Raw genomic sequence first — 25,737 nt, forward strand, 5'->3', positions numbered from 1 at the left:
AGCGGAGCTGGCAGGAGTCAGCTGGAGCCTTAAGGAGCTCAGAATGTGGGGGCTGGTGGAGAACTAACTGCCCTTCCAGGATCACAGCTGACAGGTCTGTGGGCCCAGCCGGGGCATGGAATCTCCCATGCTGTGGGATGGGACTCCCAAGACCTGCCCTGGAGCTAAAACCTGATCAGGATCCGGCTCCAAGAATGGAAAGTCACTCCCTATATAAGGCTGACCAACAGTTTCTTGTCTGAGGTACAGTACTGATGCAAATTTAGATTTCTAGATTACTGAGAAAAATCACAAGAAAGACTTTGATATAAAAGGTTGTAAAAGGTCAGTAAACTGTTTGTTCTTGTACCTGCAAATACTGTATTTAAAAGTTAATTCTGGTTGGTTTTCATCTTAAAAATGGCTAATGATTAAACAGGTATATGACTTGAAAATGTAAGCAAGCTTTAACTGTTTGTATGTATGTATGTAACTTGGATCCAACTGTGTATATGTATGCAAGTAATTATTGCTTTTAAAAAATATATGTAACACCTAAGTTCTTATGTCTTTACCAAGTGTTCAACAAGAAGTTTCTAGAAAATTTAAATAGACAACAACATATGTTTAATAAATAATATATTTGATAAATATTAAAGCTACACATCAATGCTTTTACACAAGAATATACCTTGCTCTGACAGCTAAACTTTGTAATTTAAGATTTACCCATGTAAAATGATAATAATTTTAAAGACATAAAAGGATCATAGAAAACAGCTGAGGTTTGCAAATATATGACAGGACTAAAGTTTCAAAAAGATGGACCTTAGCAGTTTTAAAATTGCCAGTGTCAGGTGATGATCACCGAAAACACCAGCCATAATAAAATAAAACAGACTCTGTATGTGCTGCCAAAGATAGGGTCAAAGAAATCATCCAAGCCTCTGAATAAAGGAACCAAAAAGATTATAAATGAGTCCCAGATATTAAACTTTGGGATTGTTTGTACTCTGGAGCTTGGTTCTACTTTATGCCATGTTTTCTCCTCCTTAAAGTACATTTGTAAGATCTTAATCTTTCAGAAACAGTTTTTATAGTTAAAAACCAATGACTTAAAAATGTTTCTCCTTACCCAAGGTACATTCAGGCTTAAGTATGTTGTCTAGCCTCCTTGTATTTGCTAAGTTTGTTAAGCTTAAGTTACTTGGATAAGTTGATACATATATATGTCTTATATTGATGTTTTGTTTTGATTTCTTTACTGATCCTGTATTTGATGCTAGAAGAGCTTCAACTTAAAGGCATTGTTTTTATTCAGTCCCTTGAATATGTTTTCAGGGTTGAGCTTGAAACAAGTAATTAGAAACAAAGTTTGTCTATTAGGACATCTGGACAGCCCTCATACTTCAGAGATCTGCAGAATATGGCATTTAAATGTTGATCTAAAAGTTTATTACATCAGACAGGCTTCCAGATCCTAGCAGTGACCCAAGGTCTCCGAAGAAGATTACGTATGAGGCACCACAATGTCTCTGCCTGGATTATGATAACGCTGACCACAGGGCAAGATGCCCCAGTGCAATACCTGCCGCCAGGACCTAGCCCAGACTGTGGACAAGCAGTAGGACACTGGAATTGAGGTCAGTCTTCCGTGTCCCTCTTCCACAGAAAAAGTACTCTGCCTTATGGGCTTGATGGTGGAAGAAGATTGATGCTGTTCTGACTGGTGCCTCCAACGCTATGGAGACCTGGGTAGGGATTGGTCCCTATAATTCATAAGATTGGAAGCTTCTTGGTCTGCACTCAGATATAGTTTATCCTTCTCAGATCTCTGACAGTACTGATGGCTAGGCTAGCTCTAACTTTGTCAGCATGGCAGCATCATACAGCCAGATCCTTCTGCAAGGCCATAGCTAGCTTGTTAGCTCACTCTTAAAAAATGTTCTAAGATAAAAAAAAATTTAAATAAGTCATAAAGGTTCAGATATGAGTCTAAAATGAGATATGTTTCAGATTACTCTCCTGTTTTGTGGTTCAGAGCTTAACATTTAAGAGTCCTGATAAGCTGGTAGAACAATGACTATTTACTGTTCAGTCACAAGCCCAAAAGTTTGGATTTGTTTTAGATGTCATCTAGAAATGTCTAAATGTAAACCTGAAAATGCTTCTCACCAGGCCAAAAATCTCTGTCCAACTTATACCTGGCTTTCTGGACAGAAGAAAAATGCCCAAATCTGTAGTTCTTGTTGGGACTCAAAGGTATGAGTCCACTTTTGCTGTTTTACAGATACCCATTACCTGCTTTGTCTACGATATGGATTTCAGTACAGATTGGTAATACTAATGTATCTAAAACTTTTATGTCATTTTGTAAGTAGGCCTCAAAGGATCAAAAGAGTCATAAAAACATAGACCCACTTCACAGAGGTCGAAAGGACCCCAGATAAGTATTCCTAAAGATGGTATTTTTCCTCTCTCCTGTTCTTGGGACTACTGTTTTTCCCATTACTAAGGGTATGGACCTAAGGGTTCCAAAAACGTTCATAAATTGTAACTTCTGTTCCTAGTTTAAATCTGTCTCAATAGATTTCTACTTGGCTGGCAGACACCTCCAAGTTTCAGTTGCTGACTCCACTGCTCCAGACGACTGTGGGCTCTGGACGTGCTAAAGGCCAACGTGGACCAGCCCAGCTAACATGATTCTTCTCTGTCCCTATGGGGTCAGGCAGCTACATGCTACTGACAAATGCCCTCTGCCCAGTCTTTGACCAGTTTTTCAGCCTTTTGGGGGAGGGGCCCTGATAATGGCGCCCCAATGCCAGCTCAAAGCAGTTCCAGAAGAGAATACATCATCCCAATTCCTTGTTCAGAAAAGGTTGAAATGCTGGGTCAAAAGAAAAACTCCCTGTCATAGAGACAAGATGGCTAATTATACATGGACTATGCATGGCCATTATAGGCCATGCGTTACTAAAATAGGTCATGAGTTACCAAATATAATACCATAATATTAAGATTAAAATTTGCCAAAAAGAAAATGGGGGAATTAAAGACCCTAGCCCTGCAGGCTTACACCCCCAAGCCTCAGGAAAAGAGAAACTTCAAGCACCAGGAAATGAGAAACTAAAAATCTAGTTCCAAGAGCAACCTGACTTAGCCATTTTTCAATCTCCCCTGTAACCATAAAACAATGTAAAAAGATTTCTGTTAAGAGATGTGCTCAACTGTGACTGGGATAGTTCCAGGTGTTCCAGGAAGGACCACCGTGACCTTTGTGTAAACTCCACTCCCGCCTTGATACCCCCCTTGAGGTTTCAGGAAAAATGTACTTGTTGATGTAACTGTACCCCCTCTGTGATCACTCTGTACCCAGACCATGATCTTGTGAAACGAAATTGTATGGGAATTGTAATCTTATGGGTTTTGTGGGTTTTTCCTTTATAAGCCCTCATGGGGCTGCAGTAAGATGCGGCTCTTGCTCTTAGGAGCGGTGTTTGCTTAATAAATCCTCCTGTTATTGCATCAACTGGACTGGAGTCTGGGTTCTTGGGGTGCCCACTCGAGACCCCCAAACTGTGACTGGGACTTTGGGGTCCAACATTGAGTACTCCTTAAAACTTGATATGGTATAATTCCAACACTTGGGAGATTGAGGCAGGTGAATCAGAAGTTCAAGATCATCCTCAGCTACATCATGGATTCAAGGCCAGCCTGGAATAATGAGATCCTCCCTCTAAAACAAGAAGGAAAATGGGAAAGGGGCTTGTTCTGGACTCCTGTCTCAGGATATGATCTCTTCTACATTAAAAAAAAAAAAAAAAGATCAAGTTACACTGTACTGATATAGTGTAAGTATAAATTTGTGAGATTGGGAAATTGTTGCTGTTTGTTTGTTGTTTGTCTGTGTAGCCCTGGCTGTCCTGGAACTCACTCTGTAGACCAGGCTGGCCTTGAACTCACAGATATCTACCTGTCTCTGCCTCCAGAATGCTGGGATTAAAGGCATGCACCACCTCCAGCCAGAAGACATGGGGGATCTTTTAAGAGAAAATGATAAATAGGTTTTAGAGAATACAGGAATTTGAAGATGTTATAAATGACTGTCATAGAATTGCTAAGCCTAAAACTTTTTGATGCGTCATTCCTACCAGTGACTGGTAAGGAAGCTTACTTATTATCCTAAGAGAAAACATGCTAAGCTTTGAAATGGGCAAGGAATATGAGAACATGGAAGATGGGTTTGGACCTCTTGCTTTCTTCATGACATATGTATATTATACTTAAGTGAAAGTAATGTTCTCCCAAATAAGTTCTCTAGATACAGCATTTGATGTAAATGGAAGAACCAGATCCTCTCCACCCCTGCCATTACATGTAGAAACCATACAGTTCTTGACAGAGCTTCCTTTCCAATACTTGAAATGGTCTTGTCTCAGTCTTCTTCTTTTGGTATCGGGAGGACCTGTCACTGTGGAGCACTTCCTTCGTGTTGACAGATTGTGTTCACTTAGCATGTGTCACAACTGTGGTGGCCCACAGAGACTATCTAGTGAGACCTTACTCAGGGTCAGAGAATCTGGGCTTACTTTACTCAGAAGGGCTGCATAATGGGACAATTTGGTCATAGGTGTGTTTACCAGGTGTTTTGAAGATCTACACTTGGCTGTATGTTGTGCTTTGGTCTTGATAGGGGGAGATCTTTTGTCCCGTCCCTTGGCATTTGTATAAAAAAACCCTTTTGAATAAATGCCTGGGGTGACTGGGTATTGACCCAGGGCCCTACAGAAGCTATCCTGTGTTCCTGTCTTTCTTATTGTCTCTTTCCATCTTTCTCTTATTTCCTCATTCCTCTCTCCACCCAAGAACCCTTTGAAAAGTGGGAGCAGGTCAGAGCTGGACTCCCTCCCACACACAACCCTCCATTTTGCTTTTGATCTTATCCATGTTTCCCCTGCCAGTGTCTTCACGTTGGCATGCCTCAAAATTCAGTCCTACTGAGCCCATCATTGTCTCTTCTTTGTCCTTGTTACATGCCCATTTCTCTGTTCTGTGACTTCCTTTGGATGTCTTATGGGCATGTCAAGCTCCAACTATCCCAAATTGAACCTGTAGCCAAGGCCAATTCTTCTGAAAACTCTCTTCCAGTTGATGGCCACTCCATTGTTCTAGTACTTCAGCCACAAGCCTTCTAGTTACTGACTTGATAATTTGTTCAACACCATATCACAGTCCACTAGAAATCTGTGGTGATATATTGTGTAGCTCAATATATTGTTTACCCTAATAAACTTATCTAGGGATCAAAGGACAGAGCCAGCCCCTAGATTAGACATAGAGGCAAGACAATGGTGGCACACACTCTTAATCCTATCACTTGGGAGGCAGAGATCTGTCTAGATCTCTGTGAGTTCAAGACCACACTGGAAACAGAGCCAGGTGTTATGGCATATGCCTTTAATCTCAGCACTTGAGATCTCATGCCTTTGCTACCAAGTATTTGAGAAGCACACATGCTTTTAATCCCAGCACTAGGAAGGAAATAAGATGGCAGGGCACAGAGAGATATATAAGGCATGAATAAACAGGGAGTCTCGCTCTGGAGGCTGAGGAGTTGGTAAGGTGAGGTTAGCTGTGACTTGATCTTTCAGCTTTCATCTGGTTCTGGGTTTTTTGTTTCCTTGTTTGTTTTCTAAGACTGTTTTGAAATTTGTGTTACAGAAATCCACAGGGAACTTGGAATATATCATTTTTTTCCCATCTTATTTTTTTCTTTTCCTCTTTTTCCCTCATCTGTGTTAGCTCTGGCTGTCCTGGAACTTGCTCTGTAGACCAGGCAGGCCTTGAACTCAGATATCTTCCTACCTCTGTCTCTCGAGTGCTGGGACTAAAAGTATGCATCACTATGTCCAGCTACTTTTTCTCACCGTGACCGATATCTTCTCTTTCCCCACGATGGTGCAAAGTCAGCTGTCAGCAGTACTGATCTACCTGCCTCTGTCCCCACTTCCTTTCAGACTACAGCCAGCAAAGAAAGAGAATTCTTTTGAACTTAAGTCATATCTTCTATTTCCTGTTCACAAAGTCCACCGTTGCTCGTAACTCTACCATAAATAGAAGTCCACCGTTGAAGATCAAATTTACTTCTTCCTTGTTTCCAGCAGCTCCTCCTTGCTTGCTTTGTTCCAGCCAAAAGGTGTCTTTCCTGGTACACATCAGGTACCAGGACCTTCTGTCCAGAACATTATTACTTGGATGTTAGCGCTCTCAGGTTCTGTCTTCCTTCAATGCTTTGCTCCGTGCCATCTAATGTTCCCACCTTATAGGATGTTGAACACCTATAGCTTGTCCCCCGTACCCCACACTCTCATCCTAGTCAGCCCCCCCCATTTTCACACAGAACCTGTAGCTTTCTAGCAAGTTCTATAACTTTCATAGTTTTCATCTTGTTCTTGGGTTTACCCTCTGCACTGAGCTCATGGCCGATTTTAATTGTTTTCCAGCTTTGTGGTTTAGTCATTTTTTTTTTTGTTTTTTTAGAATTCTCCCATGTATTACATCCTGACCAGTTTCCCTTCCCTCCTCTCCTAATCCTCCTCTGCACACACCTCCCCCCCCCATCCACTCCTCTTTTCCCTCCAGAAAAGGGCGGGCCTCCCAGGGATATCAACCAAACCGACATATCAAATTATAAGAAGACCAGGCAAATCCCCTCATTTTAAGGCTGGATGAGGCAACCCAGTAGGAGGAAAAGGATCCCAAAAGCAGGCAAAAGGATCGGAGATAGCCCCTGCTCCCACTGTTAGGAGTCCCACAAGAAAAGTAAGCTACACAATCATAACATATGCACAGAGGACCTAGGTCAGACCCATGCAGGCTCCCTGGTTGTTGGTTCAGTCTCTGTGAGCCTCTATGAGCCCTGGTTAGTTGATTCTGTGGGCCCTTTCCTTAAGACCCTGTTTAGGAACCCATCATCGCTTCCGTGTGTCTCACCAGTCACTCACTTCGCCCACAAGGTGGCAGTCTTTCCTTTAAATACAGGCTGTAGTGGCCTCCAATTCAAGAATTAATGCAGGTCAGTAAGCCTGCAATTTCTCTTTGAGCAGAGACAGCATGACCTGGAGGACCAGATAGCTGAGTTTATAGACTGTGCATCCCTACGCCTCGAGAGCTAAATGTGTTAAAGGAACGGGGGTTTAGGGTGTCAAAGCCTCCCACAGGAGTGGCACATTATGAAGGTGGAAATGTGGTTATTATGGGAGTGGTACGAATTTAGAATGGTGATAAAAGAGTTCTGATACAGTGCAGGCTGTCCATATAAAAACCAGGTTTAACAGACATATATATGTATATGTATATATGTATGTATGTATGTATATGTGTGTGTGTGTGTGTGTGTATGTCCCCCCATCGAGATAAGACTTACCCTTTCCTTCTTGACTCATGGTATCCTAGCATCTAGAAATGACTGCCCAGTTCTAATCTTGAATGTCTCCTGTGATCTAGAGACACAACTCTTCAAGGAATCATAACTTTCTTTCCTTCTAGGAGCCACTTTATTTGGAAAGTAGCTGCATAGTTTTGATTTTCCTGTGGGAGGCAGCATTGTCTAGCAAAAAGAGCAAGATCTGGCCTACAAGGCAGTTCTGGAGCTGGCTAATTGACCTTGGACAGGGCCTAAGCTGCTCTGAGCTCTGGTCTCTTTACTTCTAAGAGACTAGAACCACCCCCCCACACACACACACACCTCAGTGGCTGGTGTGAGATTTTGATGTAAGCACAAGTCATTGGCATCTTGTGCAGCATGTAGCTCAGAGGGAGCATAATGGCATGGTCACGAATGCCCCCACACTCCCCCTTTGCCTCTCTTGCTGCTTTCCACCTTTGGCCACTGGGAACGAACCAACCCTGAGGAACTTAGCAGAAAGGAGAGCCATGAGGGGTAAACTGTAGTCAGTGGTCTATGGTTGTGGGAGTAGTAAAGTTAGGAGCAGGGGGGTAGAAAAGAGGAGTACACACCACTGACCTTGAGTCCTGACATGTGGGCTAACCTACTCTATGCCCAGCCTCCAAGACTCCATTTTGGAAGGGAAGAAAAAAAAAAAAAAAAACTTCCCTCAGATCAAGAAAATCTTTATTCCCACAAGTCAAAAGGCTGATAGGGGCTCCTTATGAAATTTCTGTTCAGTTTACATACTCATGAATATGTTCCCGTTGTCATAGGCCTTTAGCATCTCCAGTGCCCCAAGATTGTTCATTACTGTCTAGACCTTTACCCAGGGCCACTGGGAGAACCCTATAATTGTGTGAGTTAGGTTTGTTGCTCTCTGTAAGAAGGGAAACACCCCCAACAAAGGTTGTGGGGGCAGGCGTGGTTTTCAGGAAACTTGGGGGATCTGGCTCATTTTTAAGAGTTTAAGGGAAGATTCAAGGAAGCTGGCTTTACCTGTACAGTGTCTGGGAGCCAACAGGATGGGCCCAATTCTCTGATATGAAATCTTAATAAATTCTCTACACCAGGCTGGAAGCATAAAGCTGAGGTTGGAACAGGTTAAGATGCAGCCATCACTTCTATCAGCTACATGCAAAGATGGTTCTACCATCATTTGTGTCTGTGATTTCCTTTTTGTCTGTATTCGAATTATAATCTACCATTGCTTTATCTGACGTTGGTGTTCTGTGGAATTGCTCGTAGTGAAATGAAGAAACTTAAGATGCGGTTTAGGTATGAAGTCACACTGTTCAGCTTCTCTGAGGGCAGAGCTGTTTGTCTCTCACCAACACCTCCACAAACAACCTATGCATTTCCTGTCCTGGGGAGGAGGAGCTAAGACCCAGCCTGCCACCAGTGGCTCAGTCTGAAACCAGGGAGGGAACTTACTCAGTTTCCTTGTCATCTGGACCTTGGGAAGACAGACTGACCGTAGCAACCAGAACAGAACCTTATTTTGTTAGGACCTTAGCAGGATGCCCTTGAGTATATTACACATCTAGCATCATTTCCAGAAAATATATTCAGAACCTGTAAGGTATGGCTTTTAGAAAAGTCACACAAAATGAAGAACTCTAGGGGGATGAAATTGTGCCATTTTCCTCCGGCAACATGAAAAGAACGTAGACTCTTACCTTCTATTTCAGTTTAAAAAGCATGTACCATATGCAGGAAAAAAAGGGGGGAATATGGTGGTATTCTATTTGTACTGAAATATGATTTTAATTGTATGTTAATAAATAAAGTTGCCCGGGGGTCAGAGCTATTAGAGCCATAGAAAGAGCGTGGCGGTGGTGGCACACGCCTTTAATCCCATAGATCTCTGTGTGTTTAGGGATACAGCCAGCATTGGAGACATACTCCTTTAAGACCTAGAGGGCTGTACTTACAGGCAGTGACGAGGCAGTCATGTGTTTGGGTTTACAACCAATGAGAAGGCAGAACCGAAAGACTATGTAAAGACACACACACATGAAGTAGCTCTCTTTTGGAGAGCTAGGACCACCGCAGGAGGAAGGGTGAGATTTTAGCTCTGAGCTCTGACCTCTCGGCTTTCTCTTTTACATTGGTTCTGTGTTTCTTATTTAATAAGATGGTTGGTTACATCTACAGGGGAACTCAGGGGACTTAGCAGAGTGGGCCATCTTTTCTTTGTTTTGTCTAAGGTTTTTTGTTTGTTGTTTTTTCAAGACAAGGTTTCTCTGTGTAGCTTTGGAACCTGTCCTGGAACTCACTCTGTAGCCCAGGCCATCCTCAAACTCACAGAGATCCACCTGCCTCTGCCTCCCGAGTGCTGGGATTAAAGGTGTGTGCCACCTCTACCCAGAGAGATTTTTCATTATCCATCTTCTTGACCTTGTTGGCAAAGTCTGGCCCAGGAGTCTATCTGTGGTTTGTGTGTGACTTAATAGGGAATTATTTTAAAGTTGGAGGGAAAAGTTCATTATAAAAGGTTTGCAGGCCTCCTTCTTCACCTCAGAGTTCATATCATTTGGCTTCAGGATGAGAGATGGACACCTATGCTCAGTATTAGCTGATTCTGTCGTCCTTGACCCAATAATGAAATGTGAAAAGATAATGGATTTTGGAACCAAAGACCCTGTGGTGAGAGCTAGCATTCAAGTCAGGACTAAGTGTATTTGCTCCAATACTGGGTTGTGTTATTCTTGTCTATGTTCAAGTGCCCCATGAACAGAAATGTTTATCTTGATAGCAGCTGGGACACATTGTAGGACTTATGGCAGCCTCCCAGAAAATATGGAATAAAAGAATGTATAGAAGAAACAACCTACATGCCCACTGACTGATGAGCAGACAAACTGATGTTGTTATAATTACACAATGGAATATTGTTCAGCCTTCAAACGGGAGAAGATTTAATACACACTATGTGGTATTTTTAATGTGAATGGCCCCTATAGGCTCATATGTTTGAATGTTTGGTTCCCAGTTGAACTGTTTAGGAATGATTAGGAGGTGTGGTCTTACTGAAAGGTGTGCCACTGGGGGTGGTGAGCTTTAGGGTTTCAAAAGTCCAATGCCAGACCCAGTCTTGTTCTCTCTGCCTGCTGCTTGCAGATTAGGATGTAAACTCTCAGCTACTGCTCCAATACCATGCCTGCCCACCTGCCACTATGCTCCCCGCCATGATGGTTATGGACTCACCCTCTGAAACTCTAAGCAAGTCTCCAGTTAAAAGCTTTCTTTTATAAGCTGCTTTGGTTGTGGTGTTCATTGCAGCAATAGTAACCCTAATTAAGATAAAACACAGCATGACTATCCTAAGAACATAATGCTAAGTAAAGTCAGCCATATGTAAAGATTCCACTTTAATGCTATATCCAGTATAGTCAAATTAAAACAGAATTATGGCAGTCAGGGGCTGGGTAGAGGAAGGCCAGGGTGTCATTGCAAATGGGTTACAAAACAGCATAACTGTATTTATCTGTACATTTAAAAATAGTCAAGATGGGCTGGAAGGTGCATCTCAGTGGTAGAGCACTCGCTTAGCATGTGTGATGCTGAGAGTTTAATTCATAGCATCTCAAAACCAAATTGAAACTACCCAGTGCCACTACTGTCGTGGGGTTATATGCCTGTAGTTCCTGCTACTCAGAAATGTTGTTACTATAAGAAAAGTGGAAGTTTGCATCTTGGTGAGTGCAAACAACTGACAAGCATAGCTGAGAGATAAGGTTGGAGAAAGGTTCACTGCAAACAGCAAGTTCAAAAAGAAAAAAGATGGTACACACATTTTGGGGGCATACTTAGGTAAAGATTGTGAGCCATATGTTTGCAAGATTAAAATGGTGGACAGGAGCACTCTGAGGCCATACTCAGCTTGAATGATAAAGATGGCAGCCAGTAACACCTCTGGGCAAACTCACCTTTCTTTTTAAAAAAGATAGAAAAACAACAACAAAAAGTCTTAGTTAGTGAAAAGAAAAGACACTTTTAAAGTGTGTTAGTGTAGGAGTTTGCCCCTAAAACTTTAATCCTAACATTATCTTTATTTTGCTAAGAGTGAAAAAAGGATAAAGAAGACTTTAAAAACAGAAAATGATGTATGCAAGATGATGCCTTTGTTTTTCTCTTCGAATTACAAACTCTTCCAAGTAGAATCAACTCTTCCAAGTCAGGTTCAACAGTATTGCTCCAGTCTCCCCTCCCGAACAAAGAACTCTCCTCAGGTTTTAACCTGGGGTTTCTTGAATTTTTACTATGATTTGAACTGGAATATAAGACCTAAGAGAAGCATAAGAATAATTTGGTAGCATTGTGAGTTTTGGTGGTTAAATAAGGGCTTGCTGATGAAAAAGCCTGATGTGTGGCAGGTTCTCAGTGCTGGATAACTTCTTTCCACCAGGCCTTTTTCCAAGTGGGAAACACTCTCGGTCTCCCATCCTACTCTTCCTCAGTCCCCCATCTTACTCTTCCTCAATCCCCCATCTTTCTCTTCTTCAGTGTCCCATTGAATTCTTCCTCAGTCTCCAATCTTACTCTTCCTCAGTCTCCCATCTTATTTTGCCTGCAGTCCTGCAGACACTACCAAGGGAAAAAGCAGAGGAGCTTTACAACATTTGGAATTTAGAACAGAAAGTTCTTGAGAAGGCCACTGCATTAATTACTGGAATTAAGGCATAAACCCTACTGAAAGCAAGGTCGCCGCCAAACGTCTACTTTCTAAATTGCCTGTGATAGTACCCCATAAATTTTGATTGACACTAAAGTACATGGCCTCATAACTTTTTCTTTTTGCGTATGTAAAAGGTATGGAAAGAGAGATCATTAATGGGATCCTGGCATAGTTTTCAAAGGCAGGTGGTGATGAACTTAAACTACTCTGTCTCGACTTTGGAAAAAAATGCTATTTAACCTTTCACATTTTCATTTGTATCCACTGATTTTCAAACATAACCAGGGTCAGAATTGCCAGGGGCAAGGGGAGCTATGAATGCACAGACTGTGGAACCCTGCCCTACATTAACAAGTCCAACTGCAATAGGCCTATTTATTTAAAGTTTTAAATGACATGTAGCAATTGGACATATTTATGGGCACAACACAGCATTTTGGTCCATGTACACACTACTATGTAATGACCAGATTAGAGTGATTGACATTTCTATCACCTCAGGCATTTGTGACTTCTCTGTGTTTGGAACATTCAGCCCTCTCTATTAGATGTTTTGAAATCTTGTCTTTTCCAAAGGCACTAAGAAGAATTAAATGCTTTATATAAGATGTAGGATAAGGAAAAAAACTAGTTTTCTTCCTATTTTCTCCTTAATTTTATCCAGCACTTGGGTCACTTTAACCTCACGGAGCCTCAGCACGGAGACTGGTTTGCATCTCAGAGGAATGTGCTGCACATTTGATAGAATGATGTAGAGGACTGGCTGACCCTGAGTATATGATTCCCAGATAAAGAGCATTTGTTGCTGTTATCTATGCTCCAAAAATATTTTTAAGGTTTATTTTTATCTTATGTGTATCATTGTTTTGCCTGTATGTGTGTTTATGCACCATGTGTGTGCAGTGGCCATGGAGGCCAGATGAAGATGTCAAGTCCTCTGGAACTGAACACAGTTGTGAGCCACTATATGGGTGCTAGAAACCAATCCCAGGCAGCAAGTGCTCTTCACTGATGAGTCTTCTCTCCAGCCCCTTCCAAAATATCTTAAAAATCTGTTTTCTGTGTTTCCTTTTATAGTGATCAGGACTGCAAGAAGATATTGAGTACATTCAAAGGAGCATTTGTTTCCAAGAATCCATGCAAGATCACAAGAGAAGATTACGAACCACTGGTTAAGTTGGTCACTCAAACCATACCATGTAACAAGGTAACAAGTTGTAACTTTCAGAACTGAGAATCAGAGCCAAAGGGAAGAGGCCCCAGGCCCAAAGTTACGATACAGGAAGAGAGGAAATGTTGGCATTAGGCATTATTTGATATGGTTGGTGGGGTAGTATTGGTAGAGGACAGGTTTTGGAGAACTAGGATACCATCAGGGTTTAGGATATCTGGGGAAGGAAGATCAGATAGAGATGGGACACAGAGAAAGAATCTAGCATCAACCCCATCCCACACGAAGAGAAGTAACCCAGACTTATATAATCACGGGACATTCCCCTAGCTTCTGATAATCATAGACATGTAAATGGTAACACAAGTCTGACTTATATGTGATGAGTGATTTTTGGTCATTACTCTCCTAGCCCTCGTCTTCTTAGTTTTTTAGAACCATTCTATGGGGTAGGCAAACCAGGGGTCAGAGTCTTTTTTTCACTACCAGGGAAGTTCAGGCTTGGTGAAAAGAAATTGCTTAAGTATAAAAGGCTTTAAAGTAGCCAGGTGAAATGTAAAAGGAACAAGCCCGGGGGTCAGAGAAGCCTGGTTTTCAGTCCTTTGAATATACTAGAAAAGGTCTGTCATGAGGTACAACTCTTACAAAGTCTGTGTTTAAAGCAAAATTTCACATGTCTGAAACTAAGTGAGGCCCTCCAACCCATTCACAGTTATCACCTCTCATCCCGTTTTCAGTGAATGGACATGCCTGTGGCTCCTCCCCGAGGAGTACCAAGTACAGTGCTCTGAACAGAGGAGGTCGATGGTAGACAATAACCAAACTGACTTCTCTGAATATTTAGTGTGTGTGATTTACTTTGATAGTTTCTGCTTTTTTAAAATATTTATACAAGGTCAGTTGATTGATCGATTGATTGATTAATTGATTGATTAACATTAATTGATTGAAGTTCTGGGGATGGATCCCAGAGCTTCATGAACGTTAGCACTCATTCCACTGTTGAGCCACATCCCCAGTCCTTGGATTTATTCTTGGTCCTAATTAATTGTCTGTTTATTCTTTCTCAGACTCTCTTTTGGAGCAAATCCAAACATCTGGCCCACCAGTATACCAGGGTCGAGGGAAAGATGTTCACCCTGGAGGACATGCTGCTGGGCTACATTGCTGATGATCTCCGGTGGTGTGGAGACCCCAGCACTTCTGGTAAGGATCTGGACCATCTGGGATGGCTCAGGATGCATGGGAATGGATCCTTGAGGTGAGCAAGGAACTTTGAAAGGTCAATGGGCACCCTAATGCCATTGGTGCCCTAAATGACAAGTCAGGCTCTTAGAAAACAGCAATCCCTATTCTCTTGAAATACCAGCTTCAGAACTTAGGGTTGTCCTTGGCCTCTGAGGGGTGGGAAGTATACATGTAGAGGAAGTGACTGACCCCATAAGAGAGGAAGCAAGAGAGAGAGCCGAGAAAGCCCAATTTATTTATTGCTCATTTTTGTGATAGCCAGTCCAATCCCATGAGATCTAACACAGTCTAGAGGAAAATAATCCAATGTTCCAAGAAAGTCATTAATCTATTCATGAGGGTAGATTTCCTCATGATTCCAACTCCTCTTAGAGGTCTCATCAACTCAACACATTGCAATAGAGAATTAATAATGTGAATGTTGGTGAGGCAGACTGTATCAAACCACAGTACTACTTTATAATGCTGTTGAAGTAAGCCCCCAAATCTAGTTTCTCCCTCACTTGCCCTCTCTACCTCCTTCCTGCTTTCCCCTTTCACTGCCCCTCCCACTCTCCCTTTCTCCTTCATCCACTCCCTCTTCCCTCTTCACTTTCTCTTCCTCTCTTTTTGCAAGGAACGACCCCCTCGACCTTTATATACTATTTTATTCTGCACTGTGTATTCTTGAACATAACTCTGGGCCAGTTTTTAAAAAATATGCTGAAACTGAAATTATATATACTTAAGATGTACAGTGTAATGTTTGGTTATAAATAGGCACGGTGAACTGATCATTATAGTTGAGATATTTAGCATGGGCATCTTAAGGTGTCATCCCTATTGTTTATTGGTGACCTCTCTTTTCCCTTCATAGCCGATCAATCTACTTGCCTAGTAACCCATCTGTTCTTCATCTCCACTTGCACTGTCTGAGTCTAACACACTAACACCCTCTCTTGCTGGGAAAGCTGTAATGTTATTTTGATCACTCTTTGCCCCTTTAGGTCAGTCTCCATCTGACACGACAGAGTTTTTCTTACAGTGGAAATGTGACCGTCTCTATTTCCTTTTAAAACCTAACAATCTCTTTTTACCTCTAGGCTAATAGTCTAAATTCCTTGGTTTGGCATGGCCTCTGTATTTCAGGTGCCTCATCTTCCATCATTTCCTTTCTCCGATCAAAGCTCATCACAGCTCTTGGCCTTTGCACATGCCATCTGCATAAGGTGCCCTTCTCTTTAGAGTCTGTCTGAAGACTCTGATTCTTGTCCAAAGCAAAATTCAACCTGAACTTTTTCTGGTAGTATTGCACAACACAAGTAACTCTTTCTCTGGTTATTTCACTTCCATACATCACATGTTATGTGAGACCAGGCTCCCACCTGATTCAACCCTCTATCTCCAGAGCCTAACCCTCAGTAAATGTTTATATACTAAGGCAGATGGCCTTGAGAATAGTGTCATAGAACCCATGGATCCACACTCTATGCTTTGTACCACATTAGGTGCTGAGCCTGTTTTGATGGGGTTGGCTGTAGAAAGGCTGAGACCACCTGAGCCCTCAAACTTCTGGAGGTTGAGAAGGAAACTCTCCAGGAGAGAATTTCCGGCAAAACAGAGAAGTGTCTGGTGAACGAGTCCTCTTCCCGAAAGGGCCTGGCCTTCTCTCTAAGTGTTCCTGGACTCCAGGGGAGTGATGGGGGCTGGTCTCTTTGGGGCAACCTTCTGTTGCCATTTCCCAGAATGATGAGTCAAAACCTATCACACTGTTCCTGTCTGGGATCTGGAGGGGAAGGCAAGGAGTTGGAAGGAATTCAGGGACACTTAGTTAAATTGGGTTGAGATGTGTCCATTCTCCAGCCTCTGCCTTGGCGCAGATGTCATTGGAAAACACTTCCACTGTAATTGAACAGCCAAGAATGGGCCCAAAGGTATAATGCCTTTCCCACTTAACTGTTTCCTATAAACTATGTTTTAGACATGAACTATGACTCTTGCCCACATTGGAGTGAAAACTGCCCCAACAACCCTGTTTCAGTGTTCTGGAAAGTGGTTTCGCAAAAGGTAAGTTCCAAGCAGTTAAATTCTAGAGTTTTGGCTGAAGATGCTGTCTGGTCACTGGTTGGTTAATTTTGACCCTTTTTGTGGTGTGAAAGTGTGGAAATCCTTGCTGAGAACAAAAGCTCAGAGATACACACTAGAAGGTTTTCGAACATAACTTCAGAACAGCCACAGAGGCTTTGCAAGCTCAGAGAAAGAATCCCTATACCCAATGAGTGAATGACATTCATTGGCTGTGTCTGTCAGGAAGCTAGGTTTGACTTATCCTGGCTCCCAGGTATTGATTCGATTTCTGGAACAGTTTGAATAATCTGCATTTGTAGACCACTTTATATGTACCCAACCCTTTGCAGGAGTTAAGAACTCTATCCTCACAACAACCCTATGAAATATCATGAATACCATGGCCACTTTGGAGGTGGCAAGATGGAGGTGCAAGCAAACATGTGAGCTACTCATGGATTCCAGATCTTGAATCTGGGTGGAGAAACACTAGCTCGCTCACCTCACATCTGTGTCTAACTTCACTTGAAGTTGCACAGGCATTATTTACTTTTCCCTATTCGTGTGTCACTGCAAGAAAAATTCCTTTGTAAGTAGACCACAGTGGGAAAAGAATGAAAATAATGAAGAAAAACCAGTGAAAAGAGAATAAAAAAAGCCCAAATGTATTGATTATGTATTCAAATGAAGTGCACATCTGAGGAGGTGTGGAAGATGGAAACACATTTGTCAAAACATGTGCCTTAGTCCATTGGCCCTGCTCTAACCAAAAGCTCAGGTTGTGTAATTTAGAAAGGACCTCAGTTGGGTTAAGTGCCAGCAGGCCAAGGTGGTAGCAGATTTGATGTCTAATGAGGGCTGTTCTGTGTTTCTCAGATGCCAACTCATTGCTGTGTCCCCACATGTCAGAAGACAAAAGATGCCTAGAGAATTTCCCTGAGCCCCCTCACAAGAGTACTGATGTCATTCATGAGGGTAGAGCCCTTGTGCTCTTACCAACCCAGTTTCCAACCTAGGACCTAGGGGCTGAGAGTGGAAGAACACACATCCAAACCACAGAAGCATACACATTTCACAGTCAACAAGTCCCATGTCTCTATGTCATTCCCATTTCTCTCTCCAAATAGATAGTGTAAGAATTGAACAAATTTTTACACTAGAGGTGAAGACACTAATATTCTTAGTTTAAGAGACTAATTGCAGAAGAAGGGGAAGAAAGACTGTAAAAACTGGAGGCAGTGAACGAATACCAGGAAACCGTGTCCTCTGCATACAACAGGAAAGTTGCACATATAAACTCCCAGCAGTTGTAACAACATGCACATGACCTGTACCAACCTAAGGACAACTCTCAGCATGGAGAGGGGAGGTGGACACAAAGGGTCCTCACTAGCAGGGCAACTCCTGGTGACAGATAGCTGCTGGGACAAGTCAGTTTTCTTTAAGTGTGTTGCCATAGGTAGGTCAACCATGCTCTGGGGGCAGGCCACTTATTCATGAATATCTAGCCAATAGAAGTTGGACTTGATGGGTAGGAAAAGAAAAGAGGACACAAAGTTGGGTGGTAGTGGTGGGTAGATTTGGGAGGAGCTGGGCAAGTGGTGAATATGCTCAAAACTCGTTGTGAAAAAACTCTCTAAGAACTAATGAAAATTTCTTAAAAGAGACTAAATCCAAGGACATTGGCTGGTAAGTAGCTGAACTGAGGTCCTAGTGTAGGTCAGCCTAATTTTACAGCATTAGCCTTGACTTCATACTATCTGCTTACTGCTTATGTCTTTTAAATGGCAGGTTAAGAGTCAGGAATTAGATCAGTGGTAGAATAATTGCATGAATGCAGGTGTGCTCTTCTTCACCTCCCTGTATCGACTAAATTCCTACCTCAAGGGGACTTAGGAGTGGAGTGGTGTAGGGAGACAAAGAATTAGCATGGAAGTGAAGGGACACTTTTTTTTTAGTAGTAAGTAGGTTTTTTTTTTCATTTTATTGAAAATAGATTCTTTTCTTATTCAGTATATCCTAATTATAGTTTACCATGCCTCTACTACTTCCAGTTCCTCCCCACCTCCCCCACCTGCCTCTGTATCCATTCTCTTTTTGTCTCTTATTTGAAAAGAACAGGCTTCTAAGAGATAACCAACATGACAAAATAAAATACAAAAGATAAAGTGAAAACTTTCACATTGAGGCTAGACAAGGCAATCCACAGAAAGAAAAGAGCCCCAAGAGCAGTCATAAGAATCAAAGACTCATTCATTCATGTAATCAGAATCCCATATTAAAAAATACTAATCTGAAAGCTCTAATACATAGACAGAGGACCTGGTGTAGACTCATGTAGGCCCTGTGCTTGCTGCTTGAGTCTCTGTGAATTCATATGAACCTTGCTCAGTTGATTCAGATGGCCTTATTCTTAGGGGACACATTTTAATAGGCTATTTTCTTAGACATTCCGACCATAGATTCTTCATTTTTGTCTCCATCAAATGGAGATCAACATATATGTATTCTAGAATGTTGCTGCTGCATTTAAATAAAACACTACTATCTTGTTAAGTAACAGAACCTATCCATTCAAAAAATATTTGTTGAGTACTTACTACAAGTTTTGAAAACTCAGAGACACTGTATATTTTTGTTTGCTTGCTTTTTCAGAGAATGCTTTTCAGTTACGTTATCACTCTGGGATATGTTTTACAGACACACTATCTCCAAAACCTTCTACAGGAGGTCACATTTTATATATACTAAGTGCTCTCTTGTACTCCCATCTCAGCCCTTCATACTAAGAGTTCAATGGTGAGGGTGACCAAAGGCACCCTGCCTTCTGATACACTGTGGCACCCGCACCTTGATCCTTGCCAGACTCTCATGGAGGAAGGCAAACATACTAGTCCCTATCATTGACAGTAAGGATTGTTCTTCTTACAGGTTTGAATCTCCAGATCCTCTTGCTGCTAAGTCATGTGACCTTGAGCCCTCAACTGAGCCAATGTTTATCTTGTGTCATGGGACTCATGAAACTTCTACATTGTGGGGTCCAGTGCTCTTTTGAGTCAGTGTTTAATGATTATTCTTAAGGATCAGGGGTCTGTCCATCTCTCTCCTTAGCTAGACAAGCATCACTGGACTTCATAATTCAGCAAAAATCTTCCAGTGGTGTAGAGGTCACCTGCAGAATAATGTTCAATTTCCTCAACGAAGTATTTGGCCTTCCATGAGTTTCCCCCACTGACACCACTGTTCTCCTACACTCAGGGCCTCTTCCAGTCACAGCTTCTTCACGTGGTGGAATCCCACCTACTCTTTGGGACGTGGACTCCTATATGGCACTTTTTTGTTCTTTCCTAATCTCTAGTACAGGGTATCTTCCTTTTTCCTGCCAGCTTTTCCTTCCTTGGAATTTTACTGAGCAAAACTCACCCTTTGCCATGTACTAGATATAAATCACTGAAGACTCCAGAAGAACCTGGGAAGCCAAGCTCTCATTTCTACCAGATATCTCCATACCAATGGCTAAAGATGTTCAACCTATTATTACAATGTATGAATTGGGTACTATGCACAGATGTTATTGAAGGAGACCTAAGTCCCAGAAATCTGGGTCTGTCTCCAGAGGAAGGTGGACAGTACTCTGTTCACATCGTTTACTCCAGTTCTTAGCAAATTTTCCAGATGAAAGTTGGTTGCATGAAAAAGTAAAACTCTCTCTGTGAGTCCAAGGCCAGCCTGGTCTACACAGCGAGTTCTTCAAGCAATCTTCCTTTTTCTTTGTGCCTTTTTAGAGCATTGGGGTCCCTGTCTCATACCTAAGTTTCTCTTTCCACATGATTCCATTTCCCTTACCCCTAAATTGTCCACCTTGCTTCTGCTAAATAAGATGTAGCCTCTACAGCACATGACACCAGGTGATTGCCTTCCTTTCCTTCCTCTAGAGATACTCTGTTTCCCACTCTAGACTTTCAACTTCTGCATCATTTACAGACTGACATGGCTGTAATAAGAACTCATGCAAAGCTCATACTTCCAATGGCTTAGACCATTGGATAGATTGACCGACCATTCCTGTGCTGAAGGTGTAGAGCCTATCCTCTCCCTCCCTTTCTAGTACTAAATATTCATTTGAATGGAATTGCTGGAGAATAATGATGGACTTCTTTTTAAGTTTGCAGAAGCTGCCTGTGGTGTTGTCCAAGTGATGCTCAACGGGTCCCTCACTGAACCATTTTACAAAAACAGGTACTTCTTTCCTTTGTTTGTATTCTGTTTGCAAGGGTTAGTTAATTGCAGTTACCATAGTCTGTTGGACCTGGCATTCCTCAAAAGGATGTGCCTTCTTTTATGTACTAAATAGCTCAGCTTAAAAAGGGCAAAACGTCTGTATTCTCTGAAGATATTTTTATTCTGGGTCAATGTTTGGTCTGGTTTCTTCTTTGTCTAAAATCCTCCAATGTTCCTAAGAGCCACTACATGGTTTCCAGACATCACTCTTGACTTTTTGAGGTCCCACATAATTTTCAAAGCTTTCTTTCCCATTGAATTCTATCTTCCTATTTTACCCATACTCTCTGGCCTGACTCCCCTCTTTTCTCTGTCTGCATCCTCTCCATTCAGAAATAATGGCTCACTTCTCTCTCCCCTGTGAAGAGTGAGAATCCCACTTCAGCAGCAGAAGTATCCTGGGTCATCACCCTCTCTTGGCAAAATTGTCACAAAGCATTGTATTGGTTTAACAGGGTGGACAGCAGAGGTCATTACACATACGGGCACCTAGCCTCTGAGAGTCCCTGTATACATAAATGATGAGGATGCTGTAGAGAAAAATGGAGATATACTGTGAACAGTGCTGAGCTCCATGCCTAATGAAAACTCCCCAGTGCACATCAGCTATTATTTTCTCATTTCATCCTCAGGACTGAATTGGTTCACATTCAAGCCTCCCATCTCTGGTCTCCTCATCTTAATTTCTATCACGTCCATGGCCTTTGTTCTCTAATTTTTCTCTGACAAAAATACTTCTGAAAATGGAAGCACATATTAATTTTCTCTGGGCACTGTAGGTACCTCTATTAACTGTTACTCTCTTCTGTTTTAATGTTTAAGTAAACAAACAAAGCAATATTAACTCTTTTGTCTTTCTCTGACCCTCTTTTCCTATGGGCACTCAGAAACTTGTCATCTGATAGCAGAGAGCTAAGTCCCTGCCACAGGAGAGGTAGCTATTCACACTAACAAGGAAGAATCTAGATAAGTGTTAGTGAACAGAGATTCTATGGTTGTAACCAGCTCTCTGGTAATTTTACTCTTTGAACATCAAGTATCTTAGATATATTAATCATTACCAAAGAATAGTTAAACATCTTATCTTGAGCTGGACCGTGGTGGCTCAGGCCTTTGATCCCAGCATAGGAAGCAAAAGCAGGTGGAGCTCAGTGAGTTTGAGACCACACTGGTCTTAAAGCAAGTTCCAGGACAGCCAGAGCTGTAACAGAGATAAAGCTTGTCTTGAAAAACAAATCTTACCTTGAAAATCTGGTAACCAAGAGTCATAGTGAATGAAGAAAGGTGGGAGGCAAGGTAGGTTCTACTCAGTGGTGTCCCACTGGCTGGATTGTGACAGGAGGTATGGATGCCCTGCACTTTGGCTTGGAGTCAGTGATGTTATTTATCTCTTCTGTTTTAGCACCTTTGGAAGTGTAGAAGTCTTTAATTTGGACCCAAAAAAGGTGCATAAACTACAGGCCTGGGTGATGCATGACATCGAAGCAGATTCCAGGTATGTCTCTACTTTGTAGCAGAGTGATAGGATATGAATCAGCCTGCGAAGAAATTCAAGATAACAAGAACATGCTGGGAACAGACAGGCTTAGCAAGTGAATGGGGCTTACTCTGCACTTAGCCCTCCTCATGGTCTCTTAATTCTGTCTCCACAAAGGACAGTGACTGCTTCACACCTTCACTCCTGCTGACCTGAGAACCCCAGAGGTGGACTTGTGATTCACCTCTCTTCAATGCTGTTCCCAGGAGCAGTTATGCAGAGAAAGCAAGACACTCAGAGAATTTGAAAGATCTTATTATTTGAATATTTTTTTTCTTCCCTAGTAACTCATGCTCAGGCTCCTCTATAAATGATCTGAAGTTGATTGTGCACCAAAGGAATATCACTTTTGCCTGCCAGGATAACTACAGGTAATTGAGTTCTTGTGGGAAAAAAGAAAAACCAGTTGTGTGAACTGAGAGGACTTCAGGGATCCTTCCCAGGCCTTGGTGGTGTGTGATGTATGATGCATTATGCCCTGCCACCAAACATATCTTGTTTCCCTAGTCAATGGCTTAAATCTGGCCGCCTACCCATTCATTCTCGTCCTCCTTCTCTGCCATCCCTGAGCAGTGACTTGCTCCAGAAGCTGAATGACCCTCAAGGGATGCACTTCTTGCTTTACTGCTGGGCTTCAGGGGAACAAAAACGTGTCTTGCCAACCGAGACTTTTCTCCCAAGTTTTAAAAGTCTGTGACTGGCTACACATTTTCATGTGAAATCTCCTTAGTTAGTTAGATTCAAATGTAAATGCCCATTATTTGGTAAATTTCCACATGGCAGTCTACAAAGATTTATCTTTTCTAGATTAAGACCAAAACCAATGTAAATGCTTAACAAAAATTTACCATTAACCTACCTGCAGGTATATATCTTTAAAGTTACCTGTAACTCCAAAACTGGGGGGCCCCCTCATTGTTTGTAACTGGTTGTGGCCAATGATACAGGCAGGGACATCTACCTTCACAAAGAAGCACTTTGGGAGCTTTTCTTGTGAGGAATAGCTTCAGCTAAGACTAAAGCATAGAGAAAAGGCTTCCTGAAGTATATACAAGCTGAAGAGATGGAATATTTTGTATCTCTTCACATCACCCACCATATCTCAAAGGCAGAAGGACAGATTTAAAAGATGGATGGCTCATTTCCCAGAGGGCCTGAATTTCCCATCAATCAGCTGGCTGTTCTTTGGAAACTGCCAGGAAAAAAAAAAAAACAAAAACAAAAACAAAAACAAAAAAAAAAAAAAACCATCAACATGCTGCAGAAGTTAAATGCAAAAAAACAGAAGAAAGGAAAAGATTAACTATAAAAGAAAGTCTGTAGACAGCTGACTAGGCTAAGTCATTGAAAGATACTTTGTATGGGAAATAGTACTGGCCAACTAGGAGAAGGTTGCAGAGCACAGACTGTATGGTTTTGTTAGCTTACATTTATGAAATGACAGTCTTTTTAATTTACCAGTTAGATACCTGAGCATGCTATGTGTAGAGCAAGCATGGTCCTTTGACAGTGGCATCCAAACCTCTTAAGCATGGTCCCTGAGTTCTGTGCTGTCTCATGCCTTTACCAAAAAGTCACCGGGAAGCTTCCTGACTGAGGAAAGCAGAATCATCAGGAACTGTGGGTGGGCCTGGTCTCAGTGGCCACATCTCATGATCATTAGCTGTCACATGCTCGTTTTTTCACCTCCATACATTTCCATCACGTCTTCCTTGGTATTTAGTTTTATGGTCTTACAAGTGAACTGCAAATAAATTGAGGCACACTGTCAAGTCACTGACTCCTGACTTAGGCATTTCTCAGTGTTGTTGCTGAGGAGAGGCATGTGGGTGGATGCTCAGTGGTCCATCTTCCTTTGGTTGCCAAGGAGGGTCTTCTTTCATTGACGAGTTAGACCATAGGTGCATCATTCAGTCTCTTCCCTCTTAAATTTTTGTCATATTTTTGTTACATTTTATTTATTTATTTATTTATTTACTGTATGAATATGCATCCGCACATGCATGCACATACCATAGCTTTCATGTGGGCCTCTGAGGACAACTTGTAGGAATCAGTGCTTTCTTCTACCACATGAAGTCTGAGATCAAACTCTCAGGTCACTGGGCATGGCAGTGAGTCCCTTTACCCTAGGATCTATCTCGCCAGTCCTCATTCTGTCCCTTGATTTCCTTTCTTGCTTCTCTCCCACAGGCCTGTCAGGTTTCTTCAGTGTGTGAAGAATCCGGAGCATCCACTGTGTAGTTCTAATATCTGAATAAATTTGGATCTTAAGACACTTCCGTAGCATGCATCAAGATGAAAGACTCAGAAACCACACTGATGCAAAGCTGAAGTTGTCAGGAAGAGGTCTCTACTACAATGTCAACACCAGAGATAGAAGAACTTTCCAACCAATGATAGCAACATTACATGATCAGCTTAGTTTGTACTGCATACCACTACTACTCAAGAAAAAATTACTCCACCGAAGCAGAGTGCAAATTTACATCGTTATTTCATTTTAACTTTCTCATGTGGTGCTTTTATATTGCTTATATATTACTAACTTCTCTTTTTTTCTCTTACTGAAACTGAGAATCAAATCTGAGAACTTTTACACATGGTAGAGAAGCCTGTACACCATTGAACTACATCCTCAGCACAGCTGGTAACATTATTTTTATTGAAAAATGCCGGTCAAACCTCACCTGTTAGAATGGACAAAGGAAATGAAATGACAAGCTTCAAAATGAATGATCTTATTTTCTGATGATTTTGCATTTTCCCTACAAATATTCAAATAGTAAACCTGAGATCAGGGGTCATTATGGTGAAGAGAGTCTGTGGGAACTTGAACTTGCTTGGTGCTTCAACCTGTCACCCTTCCAACATGTCCCTAGTAACTTTGGCTATTGTTTTCATTTTTTTTTTTTTTTAAATATGAGACAATCGAGCTTCCAGAGAGGTTATACATTTTCCTAAAGTCATATTCTTAGGATCATGGTTAGAGCTGGTATCATGGTTAGGGCTGGAGTTGACTCAATTCTGTCCAAGTCCACAGCATATATTTTTTTTCTTTTCTAGGCCTTTACTGTCAAATTGATAGGAGTCCGTGTTATTGTCCAGCAAATGTTGTATTAAATTGAATGCAAAGAATCTGAAATCTGATTTTTATGGGTGGTTTCAAAACTAATTTCACCCCATTTCTCTTCCTCCTCATACTTGGTGCCCTTTATAGGTAGTAAAATATTTTTGTGGAAATATTGCGTTAATGAGCCAGGCAGTGGTAGCATACACCTGCAATCTCAGCACTCTGGAGGCAGAGGCAGGCAGATCTCTGAGTTCCAGGCCAGCCTAGTATACAG

The 25,737-nt window shown here is 41.8% G+C and overlaps 1 protein-coding gene and 1 long non-coding RNA gene across 2 annotated transcripts in view; one reads left to right on the forward strand and one right to left on the reverse strand.

Annotated features, from left to right (window-relative positions):
* The window catches only part of LOC119088643, a 49,812-nt gene extending 27,556 nt beyond the window's left edge, over positions 1-22,256 (reverse strand). The window contains exon 1 of the long non-coding RNA XR_005092327.1: positions 22,096-22,256. This is a non-coding gene — a long non-coding RNA (uncharacterized LOC119088643). The remainder of the gene's footprint in view (positions 1-22,095) is intronic.
* Cd38 (CD38 molecule) overlaps positions 1-25,528 on the forward strand; it is a 34,480-nt gene extending 8,952 nt beyond the window's left edge. The window contains exons 2-8 of the mRNA XM_028892933.2: positions 13,185-13,314; positions 14,349-14,484; positions 16,487-16,572; positions 20,738-20,811; positions 22,256-22,348; positions 22,675-22,761; positions 24,584-25,528. Of these exons, the coding sequence (XP_028748766.1) occupies positions 13,185-13,314; positions 14,349-14,484; positions 16,487-16,572; positions 20,738-20,811; positions 22,256-22,348; positions 22,675-22,761; positions 24,584-24,647 (670 nt within the window). The 3' untranslated portion in view covers positions 24,648-25,528. The remainder of the gene's footprint in view (positions 1-13,184; positions 13,315-14,348; positions 14,485-16,486; positions 16,573-20,737; positions 20,812-22,255; positions 22,349-22,674; positions 22,762-24,583) is intronic.
* Positions 25,529-25,737: the final 209 nt, after the last annotated feature.

This window comes from Peromyscus leucopus, chromosome 10, assembly GCF_004664715.2.
Source record: "Peromyscus leucopus breed LL Stock chromosome 10, UCI_PerLeu_2.1, whole genome shotgun sequence".
NCBI classification, from domain to species: Eukaryota; Metazoa; Chordata; class Mammalia; order Rodentia; family Cricetidae; genus Peromyscus; species Peromyscus leucopus.